Source organism: Populus trichocarpa, chromosome 5 (genome assembly GCF_000002775.5).
Source record: "Populus trichocarpa isolate Nisqually-1 chromosome 5, P.trichocarpa_v4.1, whole genome shotgun sequence".
Classification (NCBI taxonomy): domain Eukaryota; kingdom Viridiplantae; phylum Streptophyta; class Magnoliopsida; order Malpighiales; family Salicaceae; genus Populus; species Populus trichocarpa.
This window is the reverse complement of record NC_037289.2, coordinates 8936483-8956170: the sequence shown is the minus strand read 5'-3', so window position 1 is coordinate 8956170 and position 19688 is coordinate 8936483. Positions and strand designations below refer to the sequence as shown.

Genomic DNA, 19688 nt, shown 5'->3' with positions numbered 1-19688 from the left:
TTAACTCGGGTTGATTAGGGTAGTTTGTTTGTCCTTTTAAAAATTTAATGTTTTTTTTTCAGTTTTGTTTTTCAAAATTTGGTTGATTATGAATTGACCTTCATAATTTATTTTGATTTATTTTCTATAGGGTTATCACAGTCTCAAGACTCAGATCCTAGATTTGACAAGTTAACTCGGGTCGATCCAATATATTGTAGTCTCAATATTTGAAAAACAGTGTCATAAAATTTATCGATGTATCAGTATTTTAAAAAATTATCGTCCAATATGTTGAGTTTATGATTAAATTTTATTTTATTACAAAACATGTTATCAATGCTTAGAAATTTTTCTTTTACTTATGATTTGACCTGCAGCGCAGCGCAGTGTATTTCAATGATATAGTAAAATACTAATTTAGAAAAATAATTATATAGAAAAATCAGGAACCTAGAAATTAGAAAATTAACTTTGAATCCCTATACAGGAAATCAAGAAATATCAACATTTCCCTTCAAGAAATTATCATCCAAAATTAACTTTGACAAAAGATCCATGTTGACCTTTTCTATTAATTCACCATGTTGAAAGGCATTATGCATATCAAATTATTTTAATGACAAATCAAGTTCACACCTAATGACAATAAGACCCGAACTGTATAAATTTTGGCTAAAGGTGTAAATGTCTCTGTGTAATTGATTCTATAGGTTTGAGTTTAACCTTTCACCATCAATCTTGTTTTAAAACATTAAATTATGTCATCAGCCTTGTACTTTATTGTGTATATCCATCGGTATCCAACTGGTTTCTTTATTAGTAGAAATTCAACACGTTCCATTTCTAAAAAGAATTCCATCTCTTCGTTTATAGTTGCTTTCCATCTTATTCAGGTAGGCGTCTGACACATTATTAGAAACATGTACATAAGATAATTGATTTACAAATGATAGATTTGATTAGGATAAATAATGATTAGACATATAATGACTCATAAGATATTTTACTTTGCTAGAAAGTTTGGGTTCATATGTGAAAAATAAATTTATATGATGATATGATAATTTTCTAACTAACTCATAAACTAAGTTAGGAACATCCTCAATAATTGACTATTATGATATATTATTTATGAGAGATTCTAACTCGAATAAAGTATTTATTAGAGTAACATCTTTAGCTTTTAATTGTTCATCACCATTTTGGTCCAAAATTATACCATTCAAACCCAATCCATCTTTTTTTATTATTACTATTAGGTCTAGCTTGAGAATCATCACTCATAGAATCCAAATTTATGTCAAGAAAATCATAATCTAAAGTCTGAATTTTCTTCTGATACTCTCCTGCAAGTTCAATTTCGGAGGAAACATACATGATATCTTCATGAAAAGCAACATTCACTATGATAAATATTTATCGAGTTTGAGGATGATAACATTAATATCATTTTCATTAATTAGAATATCCAAGAAAAATATATCATAACATTTGAGGATTGAACTTGTTATATTGGTATTCATAAAGGTGTACAAACACAACATAACTAAAACATGGATGATAAATTTAGGACTGATAAAGCCTAAAATGCTTGAGTGAGAGCCTAAAATAGAGTTCAAGATTTAATAGAATTTAGGGGTACCTTATTGATATAATACGCTTTAAAGGCAAGTGTTTCTCCTTAATAAGATAATGACATATGAACTTCTATTAATGAAGTACAAATAACCTCTAACAAGTGTTAATTTTATGCTCAATAATCTTATTTTATGGGTGTATTGAAACAAGTAGTTTGATAAATAGTTTCAAATGCTTTCAAATATTTTTGAAGTTTAGAACTATGATATTCTCCCTTATTATCACTATGGAGAGCCTGGGCTAATGCCTTGTACAAGATTCAATATTTTTATAAAACTCATGAAATAAAAAATTCACTTTACCTTTAGATTTTTATCAAGGCAACCTAGGTTATCATGGTACAATCATCAATAAAGGTAACAAAACAACATGATCTACCCAAAGTAGCAACTTCAAATGAATCCCAAACATCAAACTATATAATCATAAATGAATACGAGCTCTTACTAAAAACGAAGCATGATGAATCTTTGCTAGTTCACAAACATCACATCGAAAATTAAACATCAATTTTTTTCAAATAAACTTGAAAATATTTTTTTTAGATAAGCAAAAGAAACATCCCCCAAATGTCAATACCATAACCTAATTTTAGTCTTTTCCCTTATAGCAATCCATTATTAAAGCTTGAGGTAACATGTCAAAACTATTTGATGTTAAGTCTAAGTAATATAGCTTTCTTTGCTTAATATCATAACCAATTGTCTTCCTGGTCCTAACGTTTTTAAGCACATAATATTCAGACTAGAAAATTACCACTCAAGATAAAGCTAAGGTTATTAGAGAAACTGATAACAAGTTATAACTAATGATGGAATAACTAGAACATAATTTGAATTCAAAGTTTTAGTAAGGGATAAAGAACCTTACATAATAACTATAACTAGTATAAATAAATTTTTACGACGAAGAATTAAGATGTGAGACCTGTCTGTAATCAAATGTCATATGATTTGTGACACCATAATAAATTATTAATGCACTATTAGAAATAAGGGTAGAAATATTTAAAACTTTACCACTATTATCTGTAGCTACTACTAATGTTGAAGTTTTTTTTAGCAACACCATCTTTTATCTCTGTTTCAATAACTATCAAAGTGGATGTTTTATAGAAATTCATCTTTCATGAATCACAAGTATGATCCTACAATTATAGATTTTCTATAAGCTCGTAACACCAAATTTTGGCATGACCCATTTGATTATAATGATTGCATTTATAAGTAGATTTGTTGTTACCATTATTGTTCTTAGATTGGTTAGGCCTAGTTGAGACTGCATTTATAATTCAATCAGATTGGATGACTGCAATCGAAGCTAAACATATCTCCGAACCACTATTTTGAAAATTTTTGACTTTTCCTTTTCAAAAACAAAAAATCACATGCAAACATAATACGTTTCTCTTAACATACCAAGTAGATAATGATTCAATGTGTTTGTATTTTTGCCCTAGAGAACTCAATGACTAAAAAAAAAGGAAAACAAAATTAGACAACAATTGTGGACAAATCAGGAATTCAAGGATTTCAAAAGAGCCATGTTTTCAAATAAATAATAATAATAAATTCTTCTCATTGTTTTATTGAGAAAATGAAAAAGGTATAATGATTATATATATATAATATCGAGCTAACTTAAAAAATAAATTACATAAGCCAATAAGCAAGAAATTAATTCTAAATCCCTATAAGTAAATCAAAATTCTCAACACCACACATGACTAGTACTTGCATGGTAGTATAATAACTCCTTGACATACCTATTCCTTGTACTTACGCCATACCCATCGTCTGCAAGCACATAAGCACATGCAAGACGAAGGCTTACGTGTAGTTGTTTTCACTGACTATGATGGGGCTCAATTTTGTTTTTATTCTGGGCAGGGCCATGGGACTTATTTTTTAGTCAAATCATATCAGTAGTGAAGGATGATGGTGGCCGGCCGGCTGTGGCCACCCTTTTCTGCCTCCACCGGGAGTGGGGACAGTCAGTGTCACCATCAAAACCTTCACAAGAATGCAGCGATGGCATGCATGTTCTTGATAGCTAGTCCACGTAGTTGACATGGACTGTACAACTGATCATCATAGGTTCTTGAATTTTTAATGCCGTCACCTAATCTTTCTTGCTAGCCCTAACAACCGGTGTTTGTTGGGCGAAAATCAATCACACCCTACCATAGAGTACAGTGAATGGATATGTTTCCTCTATCTTCTTTTTAGATTTCTGTCCAAGTTAATGCTCTGTATAATTGTGAATTCATCATTTCAATAATGGATTGCACACTCGAGATCTGACCTCAAAGTTATTATTTCAAAATTATCCAAAAAGTTGAGGAAATATATATATATATATATATATATATATATATATATATATATATATATCTTTATGCATGTGGGTTGTAATCCAATGCTTTGAAAAACTAATTATCAAACTTTTTTCTCAAGTTAAGGAAGGACTTGTGTAATAATTGATTGCAAAGAAAATTATACATGCAGCTGATTCAACAACACACTTTCTCTTTATTCTATTAACTGTACATTGATTTTAATGATTTAGACCATTCAGCTGGTAATTCTCTTGATTTGAGGGTACTTAGAAGTATAGTAATTGTTGTTTTTCAAAGTGTTTTTTGTTTGAAAATATATTAAAATAATATTTTTTTTTATTTTTTAAAATTATTTTTGATATCTACACATCAAATCAATATGAAAACATCAAAAAAATTAATTTAAAGCAAATAATAAAATAAAATTTTTAATTTTTTGAAAACACTCTTTAAAATAAAAAAACAAACAAGCTCTTAGTCATTACCGGCCCTACTACTCTTATTTTACTTTCTCATATGAGCATTTATCTATTTATATAACATATCACATGATGGGTCATAAATTAAAAGAATTTGCATTTACTTGAAATTAACATGCAAAAAATAATAATAAATCTTATGGTTAATTTCTTAATGATTAATAAATATTAGAATCTGAAACGAAAAATATAAATGTTTATTATTTATCAAGCTGGGTCCAATTAAATTACACACAAAAGTAGCTCAAAACCTTGATGTTTTTCTTTTAACTTTAAAAATTTAAATGCTGGACGCTCCACCTGCCAATTTGAAGAGATGAGCACCATTTGGCTGCATCGACCTTGAGTGCAGCGGGAACACTATGCTTCTAATTCAATTTCAATAAATTATCTGGGAAATTATAGATATGCGTTTTTCTCTTTTATAAAGATAGAAATATCATTTAACTAAAAATATATAATTTTTTTTTATCTAAATTTAAAGGTAACCAAGATTCTCTAAATATAAAAAATGAAATGGAGTAACATTTCACATTAAAAACATCTAAAAACATATAATAAATATTTTATATAAAAAGTAAAGATCTAAAATACAAACACTATTTTACAAGTGTACGACAACTAGCACATATATTGTTTTTCCAATAATCTATCAATTAAGGGCGAGTAAAACAACCGAAAAATAAATTATATCGAGAAAATCGGAAAAAAAATAACTGAAAAAATCAAACCGTGAAAAAAAACAGATTAAAATTTAAAAAAACCGACTGGTTCGTTCGGTTTCGATTTTATAAGCCTGAAACCGAAAAAACGGAACCGAACTGAATCCAAACCGGAAAAAAAAACCATATATATATATATATATATATATATATTTCTTTTTTGAATAAGAGATCCGAAAACTAATTAATTAAAAAATTGTATAATATTATATGGTTGCACAAAGAATCATTAAAAGGTAAACGAAAACAAGAAATAAGAAATAAACAAAGGAAGGTACCACATATATAAACTAAACAAAACACCACAAAAAAAACATTAGATATAAAAGTAAGAACATTAAATTTGAGATTATATGGGATTAAAAAACGCTACCATCCATGACAACAACTAAAAATAAAATTTAAGAGACTTTCGAAATCCTACACATTGCTATGATTTAATTTGTTAAATGTGAAAATTGTGATTTGAGTTTTTTCCTTCTGTAGAGTATACTATTTTAGAAAACTCAATTTTAGTATTGCTTGTATTTTAATGTAAAGGAAGATTTTCAGTCCATTTGACACTATTATACCTCTCAGCAGGTTAATGTTTGTCGCAGTAAATTTAATATTTTTTAAAAGAGATTGTAATAATGCAGCGACAGAGAACGAGACCACTCAGAAAAAAACATGATGCAACTGTCCAATAACTACATAAACTACAATACTTCCAAGCAAAAACTGTGGAAGCTAACCATCTAGGTGGTGCCCTAATGGTAAGAGTTTGAGACCAAGAGGTTTGCTCTCTCTGTGGTCTCAGGTTCGAGCCCTGTGGTTGCTCATTTGATGACCACTGGAGACTTACATGGTCGTTAACTTCAGGGTCCGTGGAATTAGTCGAGGTGCGCGCAAACTGGGTCAGACACCCACGTTAAACTAAAAAAAAAAAAAAAACTAAAACTGTGGAAGCTCCTTCAGAAAACCAGCATCGTCAAGGACAGCCATGGAGGATTCTCCACACCACACATATTATGAGCCTTTCGATTTCCATAGCTACCCCCTCCCCAAACACCAGATTTCAGTGTACCAAAGTGTTCGAGGACAGTTTGGTGGCAAACACATTCAAACCTAAAATTCCTATGATGCCTCCAAAACCTGTTAGCCTCACATTATTAAAATATCCACTCCTTTCTTTCTTTCCTTTTCCCGCGTTGTTACCGGCTACCGCCTCCTCTCTTCCGATCTTCTCCTTTAAAGATCGCCGATTATTACAACCCAACGTTTCTTTCATGACAGTCTGGGAAATTACTTTTTAGTCCATGCCACTTTAAAATATTCAAAACAAATTTGATTATCCTTGAACCTCTTATCATCCCTCCTCCTTGTATATTTATTTAAGGTGAGAGTGTTTATATTTTATAAAACCATTGAAATATACGCCAAAATAAAAAAACATTAACGGTGTCTTTTCATTAGGGAGATTTCTGAACTATTTGAAATTGTAATATAGGAATTGTTTTTTTTAAATATATTAAAATAATATTTTTTTAAAAAAATTATTTTGAGATTGGTATAACAAAACAATATATAAATATAAAAAATTAAATTAATGCTAAAAAGAAATTAAATCGACCGTAATTCCAAACATAATCTTTATTTTTTATTTATTTATTTCGAGGCATGGAGTGGATTTTATTTTTTTGAGTGGGTTTTTATTTATTTATAAAGATGATATGAATTAAATTTATTTATGTTATATCCGGTGATTTTAATTCCACGACTAGTTAGTGTTAAAATGACTGAAAATTCCTTTTTAGATTGTGGTTGTGGTTGTTTTTCAAAGTGCTTTTCACTCAAAAAAATATATCAATAATGTTTTTTTATTTTTTAAAAATTATTTTTAAGATTAGCACATCAAAATAATTTGAAAATATAAAAAATATATTAATTTAAAATAAAAATAATTTTTAATTCTTTTAAAAATATTTTTTAAATGCAATACTAAACACCCCAAAAATATCTATCCTTGCAAATAAAACCACTCAATGCAAAAAAAGAAAAAAAGTTAAGCTGTCCTTCCAAATAACTAACCAAGAAGATACTGCTAGCTACACAATCCTACCCTTCCTTTTTCAAAAATTTGGAATGAGAATAATAATGCAGTGTCCAATTTTGTCATTTCCTTCCTTCTCTCTCACTCTGTGTGTTTATTTTCATTTTGATTTCACTTTCACTTTCTATGAGAAACAGTCGCAGAAAAATAAAATAAACCCAAAAACATTCTTCAAAATCTCTCTTCATTTTCATGGAAAACCTCACACATTCTCAACACCCAAACATGCTCTCCAAGAAGCCCTTCACCAACCCCAGCAAAACTGTCTACGACGACGTATTTTCTGCCCCACCTCGTTTTGGAGCGGCCCCAACATTGTCTCCTCGAGTGGAAGACTACGGCGAGATATTCGGCGCGTTTCACGCGCCACGTGGAGCTTCCTCCTCGATTCCAGTGCTTGATCTCCCATTGGTAGATAATGAAGCAGCTGAAGATGTTTTCTTTGATGTTAGAAGTTGTTCTGGATTTGATTATAATGAGGTTTTTGGTGGGTTTAATGCCTCTGATTTTGATGTTTCCTTCGAAGAGTTGATGATGGAGCATTCTAACGGCCGTGATTTTTCCTCTGATGAAGCTTGGTATGGTCATTTTGTGCTTTTCAAGTTTTTCTGTGGGTTTTCTTCGAGCTAAAATGTAAAAAATAATGTCTGTGTTTGTGTGAGTTTATGTTTTTTTTTTTTTTTTTGTCTTGTTTGTGGATTTTTCTTTTGGGGTGGGAGGGTGAAGGGGCTGGTTACAGTGTGTGAATAATGTGTCTAGTCGTTGTCTTCTTTTCCTTCTTTTTTTAGTTGTCTTGTTCGTAGTGTAATTTCTGTTGTTTTAGCTTTTTTTTTTTAGCTTTTTCAAAGCTAAGTTTAATATGTGGGTCTTTTCTATTTCTTTTTCATTGGTGGTGTGTTTGTCGATTTAAAGTGTAATATTGTACATTATGGTATATGATAAGTTACCATGAGGTAAACTATACGAGGTATAATTTTGAAATTTTAGCTTCACTGATCATAGATTGTGGTGTGATCACGCATACATTGGTGCTCTGTGAAGCTTAAGGCTGGATGATCATAGATTGTGAAATTTTAGCTCCAGTGATCATAGATTGTGGTGTGATCACGCATGCATTGGTGCTCTGCGAAGCTTAAGGCTGGATGATCTGATGTTCCGAGGAGAAATTTGGGTTATTTCTAAAAGTATAAAGTTAATTTTTTATTTTTTGAATTGAGTATGACTTTTCAAGTAGACCCGAAGGCCTTTAGTGTATGCTGGTGCAAGGAGGTTGTGCCCATTGAAAAATTAGGTGTATGGCATGTGTATATAAAAGGGTTTATCTCTTATGTTTATTTTGCAAGTGATTAGTTAGTCATAAAAATATTGATGCTTTGCTTGCATGCTGATGTGGTTGTCCCTATGGGGAACTGCTGGCCGTTTATTTTATTTAATTTCTTGTATTGTTTTGTGTGTTCTGTCTGTTTGTGTTCATTGAGTAAAAATCAATAGCACCTTAATTGGTAACACCCAGCAAGATAGAATCTGACAGTGGAATGCGTTTTTTCTTTTTACTCATTCATAGGACACCGGAAGATCCTGAATATCTATCAGAAGAGTCAGATAATTCTGCAAAGAACCAATGCTTGTCGAATGGTGACTCTCATGAGTCCATTGATGGGAGTATGGAATTTAACATATCATATCATAAAGCTAGTCAAAGCAGCAATAAAGATATGACAAATGGGATCACACATGTGACTAAGCTATTTGATGTTCCTGGATATGCTTTTATGGTTGATAAATCCATGTCTTTGCCAAAGACAGATAATGAGTACCCACCTCTGCATGTGAGTGATGATGGCCATCTCAATATTGATTTTATGGGGGAAATGATGGGGGAAAAGAAGCTTAGGAAGACCATGTCACATCCGGCTAATGGCAGTGCTGATGGGCTAGTTTTTGGAAATGAAGTTAGACCTCATAAGGAATATGTCAGAAATGTCTCTCTTCCTAACGAGACATTTGTTACTATTTCTGATGTCAACCTTAAAACTCACCCCTCTCATTTGCCACCACCCTCTAGACCACCTCCTGCATTTGATTTCAAAAAGAGAGATTTTAGTAAATCAACTCCAAACTGTCAAGGTGTTGCTTCCTCAGGGAGTGCTGGTGATAGTTCTCCACCTTACTTTGATGTAGAGGTAGATGCAAGTTCCTCTGCTGCAGCCTCTGCCGCTGCTATAGAAGAAGCTATGGAGAAAGCTCAAGCCAAGCTTAAAAGTGCAAAAGAATTGATGGAGAGGAAGAGGGATGGCTTTCAAAGCCGTACAAAATCAGGTTCAAAGAATGATAGGAAGGATAGAGAAGGTAGGGTGAGTAAGAATGATGATGTGTCTGGTAGTAAAAAATATGAAGAGGGCACTTGTGAAAGAGAAAATAAAATTGAGTTTTCTGTCATGGAGGAAAGGAAAAAGATTAGAATTCCAGATTCAGTGGAAGGGAAAAGGCATCTAAATGCAGCAGAAAAATCTTCTGATGAGAAGCATGGAAGGGAATCCTTGTCATCTCAAGGATCTGATAGAATTGATGAAGCTGGAGAGTGGAAAGAAGCTACTCAATTTTTTGAACTGGTAAGAACAAATGTGCCCAGAAAAGTCACTGAGTCGGAAAATAATGATAACATTTTGCTGCAGAACACAAACATTCATGAACGAGGGCAGAAGGTGAAAAAGGCAGCCACGGAAGCAATGCAGCAGCAGCAAGAAAATGGGAAGAAAGTACAAGCATTTACAGCAGATCATGAACTAGAGGAATATGCAAAGAACCCTAAAGTATCAAAACCAGCTCGTGACCATGGGGGAAGCAATGGGAGATCAGAAGCTGCTAAAGTGTCACATGGAGAGAAAGGGCTTGCGATGAAGGTACAAGTGGCTCAAGAGGTTTTCAGAGTGGAGGATGAGGAGAGATTTAGAATGAACTTGCAGTCTATAGGAACTGAAAAGAGACAAACTAGAGCTAATGGGTCACAAAAACATGAGAACGTGGTAGAGGTTCCACGAGAACAAAGTAAAATTGAAGTTAGGCAGACTGCAGAGGACAAGGAGAAAGGGCCTTTGCCAAAAGAGGCTATTAGAAGTGTGGAGAATGAGAAACAACTCATTCGTAAAAAGGATGGTGGTGAAAGGAGAGGAAGGAGCACTTTTGAGCAGGAAGAAAATGAAAAGATGCTCAAAGCACCTCTTGAACAAATGGAAAATGAGAGAAGGCTGAAGGAGGCACTGAAGCAGGGAGAAAAGGAGAAGAGGATAAACGAGGCTTGCGTGAGGGAAGAAACTGAGAAGAAGCAGAGAGAGGCTTATGAAAAAGAAGAAAAGGAGAAGAGATTAAGAGCAGCTCTTGAATGGGAAGAAAATGAGAGGAAACTCAAAGAAGCCTTTGTGAAGGAGGAGAATGAGAGGAGACTGAAAGAGATTTGTGAGGAGTATGAGAGGAGACTAGGAGAGGCTACTGATAGGGAGGAGAATGAAAGGAGACAAAGAGAGGTTCGTGAAAGAGAAGAAAATGAGAAGAGACTCAAAGAAGCTCTTGAGAAGGAAGAGAATGAGGGGAGGCTGAGAGAGTTTTGCCAAAGTGAAGAGAATGAGAAAAGACCAAAAGAAGCTCTTGAGCATGAAAATAAGAAAAAACAGAAAGAGGCTAATGAAAGAGAAGGAACTGAGAAGAAATCTAAAGAGGTTTTTGAAAATGAAGGGATTGAAGAGACACTAGAACAAGAAGCAAATGAAAAGCGACTAGAAGAGACAAATGAGCTTGTTGAAAGTGGCAAGTTAAGAGAGGCTCTGGAGGGAGAAGCAAGTGAACTAGGAACATGTGAGCCAGAAGAAATTGGGGATGCATCCCAAGAGATTCGCAACTTGGGAAACATTGAGGTGACGCTTAAGGATGTCTCTGAGAATGATGAGCTAGGGGTGCTAAATGAGATGGGTGGGAACTGCAGGGTAGCGAAGCAGGCATGTGAGACAGATGAAAATAGGAACCTTGGGTCAACTAGATTAGTTGGAAAACATGAGGGGAAGAACGGGAAACAAGAAGTGACTGGGGAGAATGCTCATGAAGAAATTAGCAAGGTACCTCCAGGTCTGAAAATTGGCAACAAGGAAGCAACAGTTGAAACTGTGAATGTGCAGGTTGATGGACAAACAAAAGTGTCTGGTGTGGATCAAGGCAACTTAGAACATGAAAAGAATCAATCTATAGTGGAAGATGATGCAGCAGCTTCGGTTTATGGTGATGAAAGGATGAGAAAAGCAGGGGAAGCTGGAAATGGAACTGGACAAATGAACATAGAGAAAACTAAGAAAGCCTTCCAAATAGAATCTGATACTGCAAATCAAGGCAAGGAATTTGATCAGGATAGGGGTGAGAGAAGAAAGAATATGCCTCAGGCAGTTGTTATGAATCAGGAAGACAAAAAGGACAATTTCATGTCAACCGGGGCAGTGAAAAAGTCGGTTGTGACGGGAAGGAAAATAGAAGCTGCTCAGCCAGCTGATTTAGAAGCAAAGGGAAGCACCCTGGGATCAACTCAGCAGTTTAATGTGAGTGAAAGGAAAATGAAGAATCTCAACAAGACCCTTTCACCTGAAGAAAAAGAAGCTGAAAGGATGAGAAGAGAAAAAGAGTTGGAAATGGAACGTCTTAGAAAGATGGAAGAAGAGAGGGAGAGGGAGAGGGAAAGAGAAAAGGATAGAATGGCTGTTGACAGAGCAGCGCTTGAAGCTCGTGAAAGGGTACATACTGAAGCCCGTGATAGGGCAGAACGGGCTGCTGTGGAAAGAGCAATAACTGAGGCCCGTGAAAGGCTAGAGAAGGCCTGTGTGGAGGCTAGGGAGAAGTCATTGGCTGATAATAAAACATATTTAGAGGCCAGGCTCAGGGAACGTGCTGCAGTAGAGAGAGCTACTGCAGAGGTCCGAGAGCGTGCTTTCGGAAAAGTAATGTCTGAAAGGACTGCTTTTGAGACAAGAGAACGAGTAGAAAGATCTGTCTCAGATAAATTCTCTGCTTCTTCCAGGAATGGTGGAATGGGACCTAGCTCTTCATCCTCTGTATATAATGGTATTTATTCTGCACAAACTGGAATTTCTATAAAATTTCTTACACACCTTTGCACATATTTGTTCTCCTTTATTGCTTCTGAATCATGCATCCCTGTACAAAAAGGTTCCTACTATATGGAGAGATCTGAAGGGGTGGAAGGTGAGTCACCTCAGAGGTGTAAAGCAAGGTTAGAGAGACATAGGCGAACAGCTGAACGTGCGGTATGATTTTCTTCCTTCATAGTAAACAGCAATCAATTTGTTTATATAAAGGAGTTCATCTGTAATGTTTTGGCTTTATGGCAGGCAAAAGCTCTAGCAGAGAAAAATATGCGAGATCTTCTTGCTCAGAGGGAACAAGCAGAGAGAAATGTAATAATTTTTTGGGAAGCTATTCCTCAAACTTTTATCTTGCTTTGCATATTCTATGTATTTAACTCAATTAAATTTTTCTTGCAGAGATTAGCAGAAACTCTGGATGCTGATGTCAAGAGATGGTCAAGCGGGAAAGAAGGAAACTTGCGTGCATTGCTTTCAACTTTGCAATATGTATGGTTCATTCTCCTCGCATCATTTTAAGAATGAAGTTGTCTTCTGGTTTCCTTTAATGCTGCTAAAATGTAAATAAACGGAAGTTATTCTGCTAAGGCCTTTTTCTTGGATAAGATATGAAGACAAATTTTGAATGAATATTTAATATGGCCAAATTAAAAGTAGAAAGTGTCTAGCTCATTTGTGTTGTTAAGGTGTCATGGTAGAGTTTCACTTGTTTAAATACTCTCCATCAACTAGTTTACTTCATTTCCTTTTTTAGGTTTTTCTAATGGTGATAAATGTTTAGATTTCCGGCCTCCTTTCTGCAGTTTTCACTAAATTTAGCCTGTACAATGGTACTTGAACTATTTCTTTGTGGCAGATCCTTGGACCTGATAGTGGCTGGCAGCCAATTCCGTTGACTGAAGTTATAACTTCAGCAGCTGTAAAGAAAGTTTACAGGAAAGCCACTCTTTGTGTTCATCCTGACAAATTACAACAACGGGGTGCAAGTCTTCAGCAGAAGTACATATGCGAGAAGGTCTTTGATCTTCTGAAGGTACTGGCTTGCAAGTTACTTTCAACAGCTTCAAGTGATGATTGAAACTCTAGTAAATATGGTAGACTAGTTCTTAAATTCATTTATAAGACCAGTTCTTCTGTTGTTGGAAAACAGCCTTCATACATTTATTGGTTGGGATCACCAAATGTGGCAGGGGGGAAACCCTTCACAGAAAGATCTCTTGTTTGTTGTGAATCCCTATGTTGGCTTTCTATGCCTAGATTCTTCTCATTAGGTTAGAATTACTCTGCCTCACTAATCCCCATCGGTTGAGGCAGCATCTTCTCAAGGGCAGCGTTTAACTCTTGCTCACCAAATGGTCATCAGTATCCAGTAGCCTGTAGTGCTTATAAAAGCATCTAGTTTTTTTATTTTTATTTTTGACGAGTAAAAAAAATACAGCATGCATTCTATCCGAGCATAGTTTTGTTGTTCCATGAGGCCGAGGCATCAAACACCTAAACCGTGGACATTCTTGCTAGTTTCTGTATTCTTATTGATTTATTGGTGGTTTGTTCCCAGGAAGCTTGGAACAAGTTCAACTCAGAAGAGCGGTAGCCCGAGCTTGTTATATCTGTGCTGATTGCTTATTTACAGCAAGCTACTCATTCTGTAAATACATTCGTCCCATGGCTAAAATATCTTCAAGTCCATCTGATATTTCATTGCCTGTTGGAGTTTCAGGATGTAATTTATGCTCAAAGGAAAATAGGTAAGAAACAAGTATTATTCAATGAAAAGTGGCCATTTCTGTTCCTAATCTGCTATCCAATTAAGTTTCTATGTAAGAATTTGCATACAAAGAAGAAAGCCTTAAAGTCCTGGCCCCATTTAATTGTAGGGGAAAAAGGCGGAAGAATTGGGTAACGAGTCAACAAAGCTGGACAAATTTTTAGAGAGGTTTGTCATGGTTGTTTTCTGGCCAGATCAGGGAGTTCTTTGAACCCTAATTATTTGTATTAATCTCTTCAATCTTATTAATATGTCTAGGAAAGACATTTAGGTTCTTGTAAAGTTCAATTTCATCTTGAGTGAGCCTTTATCATCAACTACAAGATTTAGTAAAAGCCCCAAAGCTAAATCTCACAGGCTTCAAGATGTTCATCTCAGGCACTCAATGAGTTTTATTTCATGCAATCACCAAGGTAGATGGAGACATGAAGGATGGAAACTCAATTGGCTGTGAAGATGTAGATAAAAGTAGGTTTTTGTCTTGGTATTAGGGCCAATTTTTGGTTTTTCTAAAAAGGAGGGATAGAGGTAACAAGATATATAAAATGAAGTCAATTTTTTTTCTTTTCACAAATCCCTTTAAACATGTCATAATTTTCACCATTAGATCTGAAAAGTAGAATATATATATATATATATGAAGAGGTGGGGTTTAAATAATGACAAAAAATATGCATTTTTGAAGAAATTATTATCTTGCATTTTGTTATATTTTAACTTTGTAATGATGCAAATATTTTATTTAACATATAATTAATTTAATTATTTATTTTATTATTAAATATATTTGGAGAAATGATTTAATGACCCGAGTAAATTATAATTTTATTATTTTATTTTCTTAGCAATAAATTATTATTTTTTTACAATGTTTACAAGTTCTTTTTTAATATAATTTTGATGAATAGAAAAATTATCGTGTGTGTGTGTGTATTATCTTGTCTCTTATCAACCAAATAAAATACATAAATATTTACTATGTCTATGTCTGGCAGACAACTTGAGCTCAGTTTTTTTGTCCTAATTATTTATATATTTTAGATCATAAGAAAATAATCAAAATTATTATTGAATGATAAAGCTGAAGAAGGATTGATGACAGAAAAAGAGACGCATGCCTATCCTTACAAGCAAAATGATTCTTCTTTCAAGGGGAAAATGATGATTGATAGCTGAGGGTTTTGTGGAAAACTATTTTAGCGATCAGTATTAAAGGTGTAATTGTAGGAGTGATCAACATTTGTTAACATGTCATGATGAATGGGCCTGTTATCAATATTATCAATTATTGAAGTTGATAATATCAATTTCTTCATATATGACATCAATATAAATCATTAAGACATGAAATACATATATTACAAAACAAGTCAAAACTAAAAAATTAATGCCCAAATAAAAAAAATAAAATACATTATTAAAAACCATACTTGGTGACCTGATGTGCGTCTAACTCATCCTGATAGATTGCCTGTAATGCCTATGTAGTTCTTTGATAATAAGTTGGCACCAAAGTGAACTCTGTACTAGAGGAATTTTCTCGTTTAAGTCTACTATTCAAGTAAATATCTAGAATATTCATCCCATTAATGTTGGCAAACTCAGACATTGAATTTACACTTTTTTCACTACAAATAGGTACACTGACATAACGAGTTGAACTATTCTCGATTTGCATCATCCTTCAAGTAATTTCAATCTCATACATATTCCATCCAAGTCGATCATATAACATTTTAGACAACCTATTAAGAGACATGTCTAATATAGAAGTTAGAAACACATTACTTCTTCCATTATAAGTGATACCATTATCAGTATTGACAATGACACCATCATAGAAGCATAATATTCCAATATTACAAAATATCATGTCGAACAACACAAAAAAAACCCAAGTCTAATTTATCAATAATATGAAGTTAATCAAGCTACATGATTTATCAACAAAACCCCGGCGATATCATAATCAGTGAAACCTAAATTCATTAATGTATCTTTTTGGGGTGTCAAAAATGGGTGAAAGGTTTCAATCTCTGGAATATGAAATCAAACAAGGTGGTGATCAATAAATATTTGTTTTTTTTTTTAATGAAAAAGCCATGTTACAACCTACTCAAGAAGAAAAGAAACAAGTGCCAGAAAATTACAGTAACAATGACCATAAGGTGTAGATGGAGCTAGATACTCATATGAAATAAAAAACCATTGAGGATTCATGGAGTTTTAGTTCAGAAGATCAACAATATAAAAATATAGCTTTAAGTAGACCCAAACACACTATTAGGCCACCCATCCGATATGGTTTTGAATATTTGGTATCATTTAACATTTTAGCATGACAATATTTAACAACAGCCTCCTTGAATTCGATGTTGATTTACTGCAACTTTTGCCTCATATGAGCTTATATAACTTGTGTATTTGTTGTCATGTCTCTCGATAGTAATACAAAGAACCTTTTAAACTAGTACATGATATAGTACATACCTAAGACACTACATATACAAAATCTTGAATGGTGATTTATTTATGGCACTATATTTAACACTATTATATGTAAATTTTGCTTGTATAAGTGCTCAATTCCACTATTTTAGTTTGTCTTCACAAATGTTTCAAATTAATTAATTTTCAAGTGTTCGATTTGACGACTCTTTTTATGGATGTGTTGTGCTACTAAATTATAAAGATGAATCATACACCTCCATCAAGTTCGCCAAAATGACCAAGAAACTTGTTGTCTCAATTAGAAGTAATGGTTTTTGGTACCTTATGCGAACACACTATTTTTTGAAAAAACATAGTCGAGCAATTACTAAAGCATAATTCATCTTATTGCAAGGAATAAAATGTAGCATCTTTAAAAACTTATCAACTATAAAAATTATACAATCCATTCCCTTTTATGTATGGGGTAACTTAAGTACAAATTCCATAGACAAGTCTTCCTACATATTTTTAGGAACAGTAAAGGCACATATAAAAATGTATTATATGTTTTTCTTTTGGCAATTTGACAATTATAACATCTTTACATAAACTTACTAATATCTCATTTCAAATGAGGCAAATAATATCTCTCAATAACAATGTCATTAGTTTTCATTCATCCAAAATGACTAGTGTTGAAGGGACATCTCGGTGTCCTGATTAAGATTGATGAGGTAAGAAAAATAAAAAAATCACCACCTAATTTTATGATAATTAGAAACCATAACTGGTCTTCAGAGGTTCTAGGTAAGGGGTTAGTTATGTAATATGAAAGATAAAATCAACCTATACATCTTATCTAAAGTAAGTTACTTCATAGTTTTTTTTTTTTTTTTTTATAAAGGTATGTATTATGTATATATGCTAAGAATTTGCCAAAATTGGTATACGTGAGTTTATTGTTAAAGGTAAAAGACTTGTAACAATGATTTGGGATCCAAGCTCGACTATAGGGCCTAATCTTTACTTTAAATTATAAGTATTAAATCTTAGAGGATGATAATAGTTGATTGGGTTTTAGTCTTTTCTCTTTACTTATATTAAAAATTGGTTTGAAGAAAGTCACTAACATTGTTTTTTGGGTCTTGTTGACTAAACCGGAGTTCATTCACTACAATTAGAAAAAAGTATATCGCAAGACCTACATATTCACATATTACAAACAATAACTACGTAATATTTACATACATCTATTAGAAATATATATTTACATGATTTATATATTTTACAAGAAAACTACAAAGACTTTCAGAAGGCTGGCCCCTTTTGATAATCTTATTGCCCACATGTTGACTCTTTGGTAAAACATTAGCAGGGAAATACTTTTATTATTATTTATAAAAATAAAAAAGTCTCAACATTTAGAGGATAGAACCTATTTAAGGATCTTACCAATGGATTGACTCTTTGATATGGATAAAAATTAACATAGAACCATAAAAAAGAAACAAAAAACATATATAATCATATAGTTTTAATAAAATAAAAGTGCAAATTTCACAATAAGAAAATAATTAAACACTTCAATTTATGAAATTCCACCTATAATCACAAATCATTATTTTACTTGGGAGTAAGCAAAAACAATAATCAAAAAACTGATAAAACCAAGAAATAATTAATTGGAAAAACTGAATTGAAAAAAAAATTGAAAAAAATAATTAGAAAATAAAAAATCAATTTGATTTGGTTTCGATTTAAGAATCTTAGAATCGATTGAACCGAACCGAAATAGACCGGTTCACCGAAAAAATAAAAAATACTATAAAGTTAATAGAGGGTATAAATAAACAACTATAAGCAAACTCTAAAATTAAAAACATTATTCGAGGCATAGCCGCACACAATTCCCCCTCTCCTCTTCTCTGTCGATCTCCTCCACCGTAGCCCACCCCTTTATTTGCTTCTTTAATCTCTCATGGCTATACTGCCATCTTTTTGTTGAATGTATCCTTATTTTCTCATCCGAGCTTTTCTTTTGTTTTGACTTGTTACTGGTTTTTTGCTTTTGATCTATATTTGTTGAATACGAACACAACTTTGTTAGTAATCAGAGTCAGTTCTAAATGTTTCAATATTCATGTTTTCTTTTCCCTTTCAAATAGATAGTTGAGGGGTTAGAGGGACAATATCTCACATGGATAGTGGAAAATCTTGAGTATTTGATAGATTTATTTAGGTGTCTAATGGTGTGTTGCATACCAAAGTTAGATTTCACTTTATGTTTTCTCATAATTTGGTTATGTTTATATTGATTTTTAATTTTTTATTGTCTCTTATGAACAAATTTGGTCATTTGGTTTATCTTTATGCTTAGAATCCACATTGTAGATACTGAGAAATTATTTTTCTACTGGATTTTTTGTTTTATAGCTTTTTTTGTAGGGATTTTGTTGAACTCAAGATGGGATTTAAGTGTTTTTTTTTTTACTATACTATTAGTTATGGTCAAGAAAGGGTGGTAATAGAGGGAAGGCTGTGTAGTTAAGTTGACGAGAAAGCCTCTTGCAACAAAGATTGACTGTGTTGTTTTTTCTTTGTTAATAATCTGGCATTTTAAAGGCTGCTTAATATGAGGAGAATAAAGTTTCTTTCATTATTGTGTTTGTTCATAGGACAAACCTATGTAAAGCTTGATGGATACAAATTGCATTTTGATAGTATTACACTACGATTATTCACCTCTAAAAGAATTAAAAAGCCTAATTAAAAGACAAAACATTAAGCAATGGAATAGGTTTTTTATATTAGTTTATTTAGAAAACATAAAGAAAGCCCGAAAAATAAAATAGATTTTGTCAAGTTCTATACAAAATAAATTGAACCGAGCCGAACCAAAACCTGTTAATTTAAAATGGTTTTCGGTTTGGTTTAGTTTAAAATCTAACAAAAAAAAGGTTTAATTATATATTTTTTTAACTAAAACCAGAAAATATTCCACCCTACATCTATATAAGAGTAAACACAAGATCTACTAAACATGGTATAACATACTTGATTAGCTAAATAGTTGTTCATTGCCCTTTTGTGAAACA

The 19688-nt window shown here is 32.8% G+C and overlaps 1 protein-coding gene across 3 annotated transcripts; it reads left to right on the top strand.

Moving 5' to 3' along the window:
* The first annotated feature begins 7366 nt into the window (after positions 1–7366).
* Positions 7367–14724, top strand: LOC18099258 (auxilin-like protein 1). Of its 3 annotated transcripts, none has more exons than XR_008059213.1 (8): positions 7367–7829; positions 8816–12351; positions 12457–12554; positions 12639–12704; positions 12792–12881; positions 13249–13425; positions 13951–14140; positions 14270–14724. XR_008059213.1 is itself a non-coding variant. In XM_052452862.1 (8 exons), the coding sequence occupies exons 1-8, from the start codon at positions 7444–7446 to the stop codon at positions 13984–13986; spliced, it is 4326 nt and encodes a 1441-aa protein (XP_052308822.1). In that variant the 5' UTR covers positions 7367–7443; the 3' UTR covers positions 13987–14188. The 3 variants fall into 3 exon arrangements, 2 of the variants coding, with proteins under 2 accessions (XP_052308822.1, XP_052308821.1); XM_052452862.1 differs by lacking the exon at positions 14270–14724 and having other exon boundaries at positions 8816–9863; positions 9927–12351; positions 13951–14188; XM_052452861.1 differs by lacking the exon at positions 14270–14724 and having other exon boundaries at positions 13951–14188.
* Positions 14725–19688: the final 4964 nt, after the last annotated feature.